This window comes from Fundulus heteroclitus, chromosome 19, assembly GCF_011125445.2.
Source record: "Fundulus heteroclitus isolate FHET01 chromosome 19, MU-UCD_Fhet_4.1, whole genome shotgun sequence".
NCBI lineage: Eukaryota > Metazoa > Chordata > Actinopteri > Cyprinodontiformes > Fundulidae > Fundulus > Fundulus heteroclitus.
In genome coordinates this window covers 30,002,436-30,016,126 of record NC_046379.1, presented here as the reverse complement: position 1 = coordinate 30,016,126, position 13,691 = coordinate 30,002,436, and the positions used below count along the sequence as shown (strand labels likewise).

General features: G+C 43.7%; 1 protein-coding gene across 1 annotated transcript in view; it reads left to right on the top strand.

Annotated features, from left to right (window-relative positions):
• Positions 1 to 13,691, top strand: part of LOC118556603 (nesprin-2-like) — a 60,599-nt gene that overhangs the window by 20,151 nt on the left and 26,757 nt on the right. The window contains exons 11-19 of the mRNA XM_036150978.1: positions 807 to 950; positions 3,220 to 3,360; positions 3,600 to 3,776; positions 7,186 to 7,323; positions 7,432 to 7,617; positions 9,570 to 9,683; positions 9,815 to 9,967; positions 10,052 to 10,135; positions 11,563 to 11,694. Of these exons, the coding sequence (XP_036006871.1) occupies positions 807 to 950; positions 3,220 to 3,360; positions 3,600 to 3,776; positions 7,186 to 7,323; positions 7,432 to 7,617; positions 9,570 to 9,683; positions 9,815 to 9,967; positions 10,052 to 10,135; positions 11,563 to 11,694 (1,269 nt within the window). The remainder of the gene's footprint in view (positions 1 to 806; positions 951 to 3,219; positions 3,361 to 3,599; positions 3,777 to 7,185; positions 7,324 to 7,431; positions 7,618 to 9,569; positions 9,684 to 9,814; positions 9,968 to 10,051; positions 10,136 to 11,562; positions 11,695 to 13,691) is intronic.

Below are 13,691 nucleotides of genomic sequence, written 5' to 3'. Positions count from 1 at the left end.
AAGTATAGCACTTTCTTCCAAAAGGATTTTGGAGATTTCATAAATAACTTTATGAAAGTCTCATAATTTTGAATCCCAAAAACCTTTTAGATCAACATTTAGCTGGATTCAGTGAGACTAAAATCTGAAGTTCAAGCCACAAACAGAGGTGGACTTTTGGACTCAGTGCCAAACATTAACAGCAACATAAAGTCTGTCTCTAAATCAGCCTCCTACCATTGGCATTTGAAGCAGAACATGGGTGTTGTGATGCCATGTCTCTCTAGTTGTTATCAACACTGACACTGAATGGTATAACTTCATCCCAGAACTGTTGGTCTAAACCATCATGACCATGTTCTCTCTGTGGTCTCAGGACCAGGACACAAAAAGGACAGGCAATGTTTACTGTAGTTTCTGTGCAGAGATGTGCAGAAACTGTTGGTTCTTTTGAATAAGAACTGAATACATTACAGTTTACAACAGTTTAGCCAAACAGATACAGATTATATTGAGTTATTTTCATTCTTGATTTTCATTTCTACTGTTGCTGCATCTTTTCTATGTAATGTCTTAGTTTTAATTCCACATCTTGAAAGCATTACTCTTACTGTGTTTTTTTTCTTCTTTTTTTCTATGAATCACTTTGAATTATCTAATGTGTCAATAGTAATATGCATATAAACTTGGTCTGTTTTTCCTGATCCTTAATTAAAATTGAGAGTCTTGCTGAAATAGTTATTCTATTGTGTACCACAGATTGACTGATGATTACATTAAATTTTGTTTCCCATTTAATTTACACAATTTTCTTGGTTTGATTTCAGGAGTTGTACATCGAACTGCGTGCCCACAAGGTTGTATTGGATCACATCACAGAGACCCTTAGAAAAAAATATGTTGTGGTCCCTGTTGAGATTAACAGCCAACTGCAGGAAGTCACAAAATCTCTGAGCTACGTGGACACAAAGGTACACAACTTCTGTTGAAACTATTCAAAGCTGAGAATTTGTTGGCCTCTGTGGGTTATTTGGTATCATTCATGATCCAATTTTTTTTAGCATTATTGCGAGTCTAATTGCCTTAGACTATAGTTGGCCCTAAACTCATACAGTTATGCCATTTTGTCTTGGTAACTTGGACCATCCATCAGTCTGTCCATCTGTCCGTGGTGGTCGCTCTCAAGAAGGGTTAATGATAGCAGTCCCTTAGCCAGTTTGGACTTTTGGTCAAAGCATTAAGATCTGTCCACTCTAAAATTAGGTTACGTAGAAGAAAGAGAATAAGGGACAGAAAGCTGAACAGCAAGGTGGTAAGCCAGTAGAACTCCATCTCACTATTTCAGTAGCAAGTGCAGGTGTTTCCAGGACAAAAATCCCACCCTCCTTAAAGTATGATAAGCCCCTTTTCCCATCAGAAGTCCTGGGATTTAAATACCTGAGATTTTTCACTTCACCTCCAATCCAGCAGGTGGCGATAATTGGAAATCAAAGACATCACTAGCTATTCAGCATACAGCACATAGCTGTGAAGCTGTAAAAATAAGACAGAGCTGTTATCCATCCATCCATCCATCCATCCATCCATCCATCCATCCATCCATCCATCCATCCATCCATCGTCTTCCGCCTATCCGGGGTCGGGTAGCAGCTTCAGTAGGGAGGCCCAGACGTCCCTCTCCCCAGCCACTTGGGCCAGCTCCTCCGGGGGAATCCCAAAGCGTTCCCAGGCCAGCCGAGAAACGTAGTGTCTACAGCGTGTCCTGGGTCTCCCTCTGGGTCTCCTCCCGGTGGGACGTTCCCGGAACACCTCACCAGGGAGGCGTCCAGGAGGCATCCTAACCACCTCAACTGGCTCCTCTTGACAGGGAGGAGCAGCCGCTCTACTCTGATTCCCCCCCCCCCCCCCCCCCCCCCCCCCCGGATGACTGAGCTCCTCACCCTATCTCTAAGGGACAGCCCAGACACACTACAGAGAAAACTCATTTCAGCCGCTTGTATCCGGGATCTCGTTCTTTTGGTCATGACCAAAAGCCCATGACCATAGATGAGGGTAGGAACGTAGCTCGACCGGTAAATCGAGAGCTTCGCCTTTTGGCTCAGCTCTCTCTTTTCCACAACGGATCGCTACTCCATACTCCTGGAGTATCCCCCACAGGATCCCTTGAGGGACACTGTCAAATGCCTTCTCCAGATCCACAAAGCACATATGGACTTGTTGGGCAAACTCCTATGCCCCCTCCAGGATCCTGCTGAGGGTATAGAGCTGGTCCAGTGTTCCACAGCCAGGACGAAAACCACACTGCTCTTCCTGAATCTGAGATTTGACTATCCTTCGGACCCTTCTTTCCAGAACCCCGGAATAGACCTTACCAGGGAGCCTTAAGAGTGTGATTCCTCTGTAGTTGGAACACACCCTCCGGTACTCCTTTTTAAATAGGGGGACCACCACCCCAGTCTGCCAATCCAGGGGAACTGCCCCCGCTGTCCATGCAATGCTGCAGAGCCACGTTAACCAACACAGCCCCACAACATCCAGAGCCTTAAGGTACTCAGGGTGAATCTCATCCACCCTCTGGGCCTTGCCACCGAGGAGCTTTTTAACAACCTCGGCGACTTCAGCATCAGAGATCGGAGAACCCGACCCAAAGTCCTCAGGCTCTGCTGGAAGACGTGTTGGTGGGATTAAGGAGGTCTTCGAAGTATTTCGCCCTCCGACTCACGACGTCCCAAGTCGAGGTTAGCAGCACACCACCCCCACTGTAAACAGTGTTGGTACTGCACAGCTTCCCCTTTCTGAGACGCCGGATAGTGGATCAGAATCGCTTCGAAGCCGTACGGAAGTCTTTCTTCATGGCCTCTCCGAACTCTTCCCACTCCCGAGTTTTTGCCTCGGGAACCAGCCGAGCCTGACTGCTAACAGAAGTAAGGGGAGAAAACTATTTTGAGTGGTGTAAATTACACTTCTTAAAGATAAATTAGAAGTATTAATAGGTCATACTAAATGCAAATGTCTAATCTTAATATGTTTCATAAGACTTTTCTGTTCCTGTTGAACTTTACCAATTAAACATGTCTCTGAAGGGGTAGGTCTTTCACTCATCACGAAACGGGTGTGTGACACCACAAGCGACAATATATACAGTCAAACAGTATGAATAGCTAATGAACAGGAGTCAGGTCTGTCAGAGGCTTATTCCCTACTTTGATCCATGATCTTTGTCCCTGATGGATTTGTCAGGTGGCAGAGGCAGTGGAGAGGAGTGGTCCTGTCCAGAGGCTGGGGACAAAGTTGTCTGATGTCCAAGTTGGCCTGAGATCAGTTCAGAACAGAATGAAGGAGAGGAGCCCCACTGTGATTGAAGCAAAGATCACACAGAAGGTAGGTGGAGATACAGGCCACTAAATGGTCTCATAGGATTCTCTATCAATCTCCATATTCTGTATAAAAGAGGAAAAGATGAGGTGGAAATCATTGTGTTGTTGCATTAGTGAGGTTTAGCCTCACAGAATGTGTGCAGCCAACACCGGTTCACTTCATAATTTGTCATCATTTTTACTCAATGTACAAGTTGAGACCTTATTAAGTGAGTAGATAACCACAGACATATCTGTGCTCAGCGTGTATGGGATGAGCTGGATGTTTGGCACTCCCGACTGGCAGCTCTAGAAGTGGAGATGCAGGACTTGGAGAAGCCAGACGAGGCGCTGGTCCTCACAGAGAAACTGGTGGAGGTCCAGCAGCTTCACTCCCAGGTGGCTAAACAAGCAGAACAGAGGACAACTCTACTTAGCAAGGTGGGAGGCAGTCTATTTAATATACAAAGCATTCAACCCTCTGTCTGTGTGTTTTTTTTTTTGTGAAACTTAATAGCTCAGAGTTCTGTATTTACCTAGTGACCCTGCAGCTTATTTTTGTTTCAGTCATGCTGTTAATTACTTTACACTGACTTTCAAAAGTGTGTATCCTCTTTGAACGTTTTCATGTTTGTGTCATTTCAACTAAAGACTTCAATGTATCTTATTGGGACTTTATGATATAGAAGACAACACAAAGTGGTGCATATTTGGAAAGTGCAAAGAAAATGAATCATACTTTGAAACATTACAACAACAAACAATATTGTTTACTCATTATTATGCCTGCATATATCAATATCAGTGGTGTGCCATAAATCTTACTTTGTTTTGTGGTCAAACTTAAATAATTCAATGAAATCAAAGTTTATGTGTTCCCTGATACCAATCAACAATATCATAAAATTGAATTTATAATTCTATATCATTTCAAAATTTTATTTGCCATGCTAATCTTTCTGACTTCCTGCCAGTCCCGTTTTTCGGCCCGTTTTGCTTCTCAAATCAGCGTAGCATGTGCAGAATGGACAGGTTTCTGAAAGGAAAGACACTAAAGGAACAGACCAACAGCCATGCTGTGGGAGGACACTGCTGCAAAAAACCTAGGAACTCCTGGCCAACTGAAATCAGAAATTATGAGTCAGCATACACATGGCTTGACAGCAAAGCAGAAGGATGATCTTCTGTCTGTAGACCCTCTCAAACAACTGTTCAAAACCATTGAAACTCCAGCATCACAAAAACATTTGACAGAAGATGCAAAAACTGTAGACTTCTTCAGATGTAAAGAAGAGCATTTGGTCAGGCAATCTGGTACATTCACACCTCCAATCATCGCCCCCGAGCAGGCGCTGAAGGCATCATTTTTAGCCTTGTATCAAAGTGCCCATGCTAAAGAAAACTCACACAACTGCACAGGATTTGATTCCACCAGCTACCAAGGACATTGTCCGAGAATTGCTTGATGAGGATGCTACCAAAATAATGTATTCTCTGATAAGAACCACCAGGAAAGATATTTTCCAAGTTTTGGATGATTACATTGAGTTGGAATGAACCCGTTGTATGTTTGGGTGTTTGAACGAAGCTGCGGCAGTGGCAGGGAAGATCAGTGGAGTGAAATTATTAAGCAGAAACCCCCCACATGCATTGGCCACACACTGCATGCTCCAACAGTAGGCACTTGTTGCAAAAACGATGGATAACGATTCAGGTACCACAGAGCAAATTTTATTAAAGCCCTCCCCATGACACACAGACTGTTTACCCTGCTTTGGAATGAGATGGGCGCCTGTTTTGAGGGTCTGCTGCTTCATTCGAACATCTGCTGGCGGTCACAGGGTGCAGTCTATGAGCTGCAGAGGGAGGTTGCAGACTTCCTCTCATCTGAAAAGCATCAGCTGGACTATAACATGGACTCACACACTCGCATACATGTCGGATATCTTTCAGCATTTAAATGTACTGAATCAAAACATGCAAGGATGTGACATGCACAGACTGCAGGTGCAACACAATGTGCAAACTTTTTCCAAAAGAAATTCTGCAGTGGTTACATGCTTTCTAATTAGGAAGGTTTTAAGTTCCCTTTAAAAACTGAGAAGGTCCAGGAGAGCCTTCCACAGACAGGGAGCTGTGGTTTCCAAGGCTCTGTGAAATGTTTCCACTGCGTCACCTAGAGCTGATGTCATGGGATGATTTGGATCCAGTCCCACCTGGATCACCTCCAAGGATATTTCAGACTGACCTTAAAAACACACTAATTTCAACTGGGTCAGGGATAGGGCTGTACGATATAGAAAAAAAAGCATATCGATAAAATATAAGTCTTATTGATCGATATTGATAATTATCAACAAATTCAAAACATATATTTTAAGTATGTTATTACTGATTTATCGTCCAGCCCTAGTCAGGGACCATTTTGCCACCGGTGTTGGTTCTAGTCCGGACCTTAAGTCACAGGAGGAGTTGATTGAGATGACAAACTCGGGGTATTTAAAAGTGAAATTAGAGGCTCTTCCCCTGTCTAACTACTGGCTTTATGAAAGAAATGACTATCCCGCTTTGGCTGACAGGGCTTTGAAATGTCTTCTCCAATATACAATAGCTTTTCAACTTGGAAGGTACTCAAAACAAAACCTAGAGCATGTCTACACATGGGCAGTTATGGACTTGTGGCACTGACAGACAGTGAGCCCAGGCTTGGCAAACTGCGTAGGAGCCACCAAGCCCATCCCTCCCACTAGTGTAATCTCTAGACACACACATTCTTGTTTTAAATACTTACTGAGGATCATCCCTTGTTTTCCATTGACTTCCATTCTTTTTCAGCCCTTTCTATGTCCTTACCCTGACCCTAAATGTAACCATAACCAGTATACACCTAACCTTAACCCGAACCTCATTGACTTTAGTCCTAAACCTAACCCCTAGCCCAAAAAAACATGAGGACCAAAAAAGGTCCTCAGTTCACATCAAAGTGCTCACTTTTGGTGGTTGAAGTTTTTTAGCATTGTTTGTGGGTTTTTAAAGGGAGTCCCTAGCCAGAAGCTAATGCTGTTTGGGTGGCGATGACATGGAAAAGTCTGGAAACCCCTGTCCCAGGTCACACCATGGGTTGTTTACATGCATGGCATTTCCTGCCAGCTTTTGTGTCCCTATCAGCTGTCCGCTGCAGTGGATCCCTGCAACTTTACAGTTGCAACAAGTGAAAAGTCAGTTAGCCACATCTCAGAGAAGATATACAAGCTGCACTCTTTAAATCCGCTGGTAGATCAGTGCAGAGATCTTGTTGGGAATTAAATTCAGATTCCACATTGTTTTAATGAGAATGGATGACTTAAAGTGCCTACAGCTGAATACTAGCTTAACTCTTAGCTCAACACTGGCCTCAGCCTCAAATCTCCTCCTTAGCTCTGCTAGTAGTTGATGTTGTAATCTGGTTTATGCAGATGGCTTCAGAGCCAGGAGCTCTGCTTTTGACTAAGAGAGTTAGCGCCTGTTTAAGCTATTAAGTGGATAGTATTTATGGAAAAAAGGTTAAAAAGAGAGTAAGAACGGCTTTTTCTTTAGAATGACTAGAAAGGCTGCCCGTCTCGACAGCGCCCCCTGAGGTCAGACACATATGCAGGCTACACTTTTCCCATGAATTCTTTTCCTCCCATTTCACATTTAAGCACTTATTTGAGTTGGTGTGTCACAAAGTATCCCAATAAAATCCAGTTACGGCTTTGTTGTGACAAAATGGGAAAACTATTTACGTGGGTGTGCCTACTGTGGCAAGGCTCTGTAAAATCCATACTGTGAAAGTTAGTGACCTTACTAAGTTGGTTGTGTTTCTGTCCAGATACACACGTGGCTTCAAGAGCACCAAGAGATGATCAAGAGCTCCAAGAGCTGGATGACTGAGGCTCAGTCCTGGCTTGCTGCTCCCTGCACGTACACCACAGCTAAATGTTTGAGCAGCCACGTTCATGCTCTGCAGGTCACCATGCATTTCTGTCTTCTCTCCAATCTCATTACTGTATCATCTTAATTAGGTCCACAATGTAAAAGGTGTGTTTTAAACTCAAATACTGTACATTTGGTGTAGATTGTGTTAGGTGATGCATCCCAGATCCGATCGACGCTGCAGGGCTTCAGCTCAATCCTGAGGGAAATGTCGCAGGTCTGTGATGTCACCGCTCTCCAGGACCAGCTGCTCGAAGCAGATCGGCGAGTGGCGGAGGTTCAAGAGAGCTTCACAGCTCCTCTCTCTCAGCTAGAGCACGCTGCTGCTGTGAGTCTGACATCTTATCCTTCCAGTAGGGAACTCAACATAAAAAACATTTTCCTCAAATGGCAAATCTCCTGGAGATGGTCCAGGCTTGACTGCTGAAATGATATACTTACTGATGCCAATAGTTTTGTGTCTGGATTGATGTCTCTGTTGTTGTTACATTACTCCTAAGGGGCAAATAAAGAACTTCACCAGACTAAATGCATTGCATATTTCTAAAGCGCAAACAAGGATCTGGTCCATGCAGATATAGTAGCAGTCTTGTACAATTGCTGTCTTTCTGGTAATTTAGCATAGCTTCAAGGCTCAAGGAATCTTAATTGTCCCCATAGGGCAATTTGTTTTACAGCTCGCAGTAGCAGGCAAACAATTAAACAACAATCACTCAGAAATTTAAAAAAAAGCATGTTAATCACTTATTCAGGAGAGCAATAGCTGTAGGGACAAATTCATATTTTAGTCTATTAGTCCTATATTTTGGCAGGGTGTACCAAAGGCCCGGAGGTAGAAGCAGGAATTTACCAGTCAAGGGTTGGCTCTGATCCCACAGGCTGGAGCGGGCCTTGCTAGGAGTTCTGAGCTGGTGAAGGGCAGTGAGGTCATTCAGGTGAATTTTCTTTAGTGAACAGTACCAGCAGCAGGGCAGGTTGTGACGGCTTCCTGTTTTTGTTCTGCTCTAACTGCCATGTTCAGTCAAGCACCACCATAACCTTATTAATGCCATAACTGTTATTATTAGCCACTTTAGCCTTTAAAACCTTCATAACTAACTCAGTATCTTTAAATAATTAATTTGATGGCAGGTAAGGGTTTAAAGCTCAAAATAATGACATAACACAGCTTTCTCTGAATAAGTTAACCTTCCTGTTGTTCCTGGAGTTGTGTGTTACTCTACTGTAGAACTCCAACTCGGAGGTTTTAAGTGAGATGTGTATGAGTCGGTGGGAGGAGCAAACGGCTGCTTTTCAAACCTGCTCTAGAGGCTGTTGATGTTGTCTGTCAGAAGAGGATTCTCCCTAGGGTGAGGGCACAGACTTCTGTATGCAGTGATTTTCTTTAAACCATTCAAAGCTGTAGCTGGGGGAGTTAGTTGAGAAGCTGTTTTTTTCTGGTCTTCTCGCTGGAGCTTCTCTGAGCTGCCCTAAACCTCTTGTTCAGTTTGTGTCTGGCCTCTTTGTGCAGGGCCAGATGCCCGCCGCTGTAAGCCTCTTCCTTGTTCCTACGCTGATTCCTTGGTTAAAATGAGGCGAAGCAGACAGTGATCAGGAAGTTTCAAAATGGCCATGATGACCTCTTTAGCAGTGGTTTCATCTGCTTTTATTCCTGGTGGGATTCTCTGTATTTTAGTTCATTAGCGAGGTGTGCGATGTTCAGATCTCCAAAAACAACAATGAGCTGCAGATTAGTGAAAGTCCAAGTTTTTAGAGATGAGAGCCAGCACCTCGTCCATTTTATTAGGACATTAGCCAGGTAGACTGAAGGCAGGGGTGTGCTGAGTCTCTGTCGCCGAAGCTTCATGAATACATCTGACTGTTTATCTCGTCTGCGTCTCCAGGAAATCCCATTGAGAAACGCTGCGCTAACCAAGATCTCAGTAGAGTTGGGGTTGATAAAGAAATATGCAGAAATAACGCCCAAAGAAGACTGTCTGGTGTTTAGGAGTTCCTCTCATGTGAAAGTGACGGCACAGCGACACAATGGTGCCAGAGCACAGAATAAAACTAAGGAGCTACCATCTGCAGCACCACCTCGCATTAAATATTTTCTAAGTCAGTGTTTTAAAATTTACTCTAAATAGGAGGTACAGATGACATTAAAATGGCTCCAATAATATTATTGAATCGGGTACATCTATATATAATTTTTTTACTGCGTTTTATCTTTTTATCTGCCCTACAGATCTGGTTTTAAGTTTCCAGGTACACTGAGACTGATATATTGTGTGTTTAAAGGAGGTGGAAGCCATAGAGAATGAAGTACGCCGAATGGAGACTGACGTTGCTGAGATCAAGACCCTGCTCTCTTCCCCGGAGACTTTTCCCAGCCCCAGAGAGGACAACCTCAAAGTGAGTCCTGCAAACACATTTAAAGAAGTGTTTAATATTGAATAAAACAAACCGGTGTAGTCTTTTTATTTTCTCACTAAGATATTATTCTCTATCTTTTGTTCACCTGGCTGTCCTCTTGGTGTGCACAGATGATTGAGCAGAGGATCCAGTCAATGAGAAGAACAGTAGCTGAGATCCAGAAGTGCAAACCGGGCCTATGTCTCCCTGAGACGGCTGAGGAGACACTGACTGTTTTTAAAGTGGTGGAACAGTTTCAAACTCTGCTGCAGGACCTGGAGAAGGTTCGTCCTATGTTCAGTCAGGAAAAACCTCAGCTAGATTCACTTTTATGTACCTTACCTCAAGGCCATGTTTTATTTTTCCAGAAGGTGCCTGCCCTGTTCATTCAGCGGCCATCTACTCCGAGTCCAGCCAAAATGACACCCGAACACCAAGAGTCCACATCCGAGGTATGTTTGCTCTAGAGATTTGGTTCCCAGCAGAAATCTTTTCCTTCTCATGTTTCTCTCTATGAAAAGTGTCATCCTCTGCTCCTCTGTCCAGGGATGAGATCCCAGGATGTCTGTAGAAGATGGGCATTGTTTTTTATTTTCAGCTTACAAACATGTTTACATGTATGTAAGCTGTGGCCAATAGATTTGGTAATGGGGTTTTAGGTTGTGCTGATACATCATCTCATCAGCCGTGCCTTTGCATATTGGATCAACAAGTTTAATGGTGAAAATTAAGTCTGGTTGCATACTAGTCTGACCAGCCAGACTAACTTTTGCCTCTCTTCGATACGACAGACGTTAGTCTGGAACTGTTTTTTTCTGAGGCGGGGTTAACAGGCGCAAAGTAAACCAATCAGAGAAACTGTGGACGTGATGTAAAAGAGGCACAAACAGACTTCCACTGTCAACATGTCACAAGAAGGCACACTAGCAAACGAACGCTCTGTAGCGGCGGCCATCTTTTTTGTTTTGGCTGAGGGATTCTCGGGCGTTGCACGTCACTCAACATATAAAGGTCACCAAAGCCTGTGATTGGTCGGTATCATGAAAGAAGGCTCTATGGGAGCAATTCCAGACTCATTTCGCCGTGTAGCAAAGCAAAAGCTAAACTGGCTGGCCAGGCTAGTTGCATACATGTGAACATTTTTACATGTGAGCACCCAGTTTTGATGGTCTGTTAAACTGAACGCATCCAAAGGACCTACTCAATTTGCATTTATTTTATTTATTTTTATTTTTTATTTTCGTTGGGGGGGGGGGGCATTAGGGTTTCTGATTTTAGGTCAATTACACTGATGACAGTTCACATAATGTGAAGGTTCTCCACTGGCCCATGGTTCTCCAGTTGTGGATAATGGTTCTCACTGGGGTTGACTGGAGTCCTAAAGCCTTAGAAATAAAGGGCTTTATAAGACGATATGGATGTCAGTGACTATGTTCATCTGGTCTTGAAATTCTTTATATGTGCTGTTTAGATTTCTCAGCCTATTTCAGGATGTCCGACAGGTTCTATTTAAGTGATTTCTTGATTCTGCAGGTCTGGCAGTAATCAGGCCTGGTTGTGGCTCACTAACCTGAACCAAAATTGTGTTTATTTCTAGTTAATCGTTTATTTAACAGGCTGATAAAAAAAAAAAACGTCCCCATGCATTACAGCCAATTTGGTATGGATAGCTTTTTTCTCTTCGTAAATGAAATTCTTTTGAAAACAGTATTTATTTTTTTTACTCAGTCTATTTTTGTCAGATGTTAATGTTTGTTCGATGATGTGAAACAATGAAGTGTGACAGAAAAGAAAAATCTGAATATATATTTAATAGAGCACTTTACAATGCGAAGAAATAACAATTTCAACCCCTGCTGTGGCATGATTTTGCTCCTAGAATGACGAGCAGGGCCAAATTACACTTGTTCATTTTGAGGAGGACGTGCTGAAGAGGTCTGGAGGCACTTTGCAGACGGTGACGCAGTCCTCCCCTGAACAGAGACTGTCCAGGAAGCCAGACGTCGTCCCGGTAAGATCACAGCCCTCCACTGATAGAACACAAGCAAAGAAGGATTGATGCTCACAGTCTCCAGATAGGCATGAAAGAAACGCCAAACGTCCATTAAAGGATTGTTTTTTGTGTGTGACAGTCCAACATGTGGCAGAATGTTATCGGTCAATGAGGCTTCATTGTAGAAGAATGGTTGCCTGCATGCATGAACAGTTTACATATTTTACTTTTATTTTCCAATTATTTAAGATAAAAAAAGTCATTTCCTTTGCATGCATAATTCTACTAATTTGCATGGAGAAGAGACTGGTTTACAGTTAAGATATATTTTGTTGTGCATGCAAAGGTAGACAAGATTCCCATTGGTTGTTACAAACGAGAGTCTGCGGTATCAAATAACATTTCACAATAAAGAAATTACTAATAGGGTGTTTTCACTGACGTCACTGGCCAACTTCCGGTCCGCCATATTGGGTGGCACACTTCCTTATCTCTAGTTGTCTTACACGTATTATCGTATCGCGAATGGATAAGTACGCCAGCACGCTAGAGCGACCAGATAAGGACGTATATCTGAGGAAATGTTCCGTGATCGACCATATGGACCCCTATGCCCTCCACGGTGCCTTGTTTAGCCGTAATCCAGATGCATTACCTGGTGTTCGGTGAAAACCCTCTGCACACTCTTGAGGAAATGAGAGCTTACAAGGATCTAGAGGCTCACAACCAGTTCACATCTGGTTATGTACATCAAGGAAATCGCCATCATACGTGGACGGGTGAGTTTTAATAAGATGGTAAAAATGTAAACAATCCGACGCAAATGTGTCGCATGCTTCTGCGGTGGCTGGCGGCAGGCGGCGGGCGGTGCGCCTTCGCGCACCGCCCGCCGCAGGGCGGACGGGCTCTGGGCCGATCGACGCCGCTCGCGGCTTTAATTATTTAAGCAGAACAGTGACCAGTGCAAAATTAAGTTGTATTTACCGTATTGGCGCCGGTAGGAGCTGCAGATCATAAAGCCAGCAAACAGTGGGAACACAGCAACTCGTTCAAAGGTAAGCTGCGCTCGGACGGGCTCTGGGACATGCTAGTTTAGTAGCTGCTAACCGTCAGTGCTAACAACCACTCGCGCATGTAATGTACTTTTAACTTGCTGCTATGTGTTTCAAACGTTTAGAACACACTCTCATTGACATCGGGATACTGTGGAAAGTTATGTTCGGTCGACTTGCAGCCGCGATCCAAGCGAGCCGACGATCTCTTTGTTATCTCTGTAACTCGTTCAAAGGTAAGCTGCGCTCAGACGGGTTAGCACATGCTAACCGTTAGCGCTAACAACCACTCGCGCATGTAATGTACTTTTAACTAGCTGCTATGTGTTTCAAACGTTTAAAACACACTCTCATTGACATCGGGATACTGTGGAAAGTTATGTTCGGTCGACTTACAGCCGCGATCCAAGCGAGCCGACGACTCTTTGTTATCGCTAACAGTTGTTCTCCGTGGTTGCGCCTCCAGGCAGGAAAGCGGTGGAAAATAATCTGTTTCTATGTTTTTCCCATGGCAATCATGTGTTGCGCTGTTACAGCCCACAATACAGCAACGGTTTACCATGGTTGAAATCAAGTTAAGGTGAAATTAATCAAATTAAAACATGGCTGAGAGAGGGAGTACAGTACGCGGTAGTAATAGGCAGTAGAGGCGGCGGAGGCAGTCAACATGACAGCCGCGGAAAGTAATAAGTCATAACGCCCAAGCCCTATTATTAATATATTCTTCTTATATGTTTTAAATACTTAACAGTTAATTACCTGTGACAAAGTGAGCACCGCAGACTCTGGCGTATTCCAGCTTAACACCGTCCAAATCGGACCTGGATATCCGTGTGAGCCATAGGTGACGGCGTTGTTCAGACAGCTGTTTTTTTTTTCACACTGATTCACTATTACGGATGGTAGGCGATAGAAAGAGCGTTGATCTCCACCTCCACGGGCCGTGCAACCAACCATTAAACA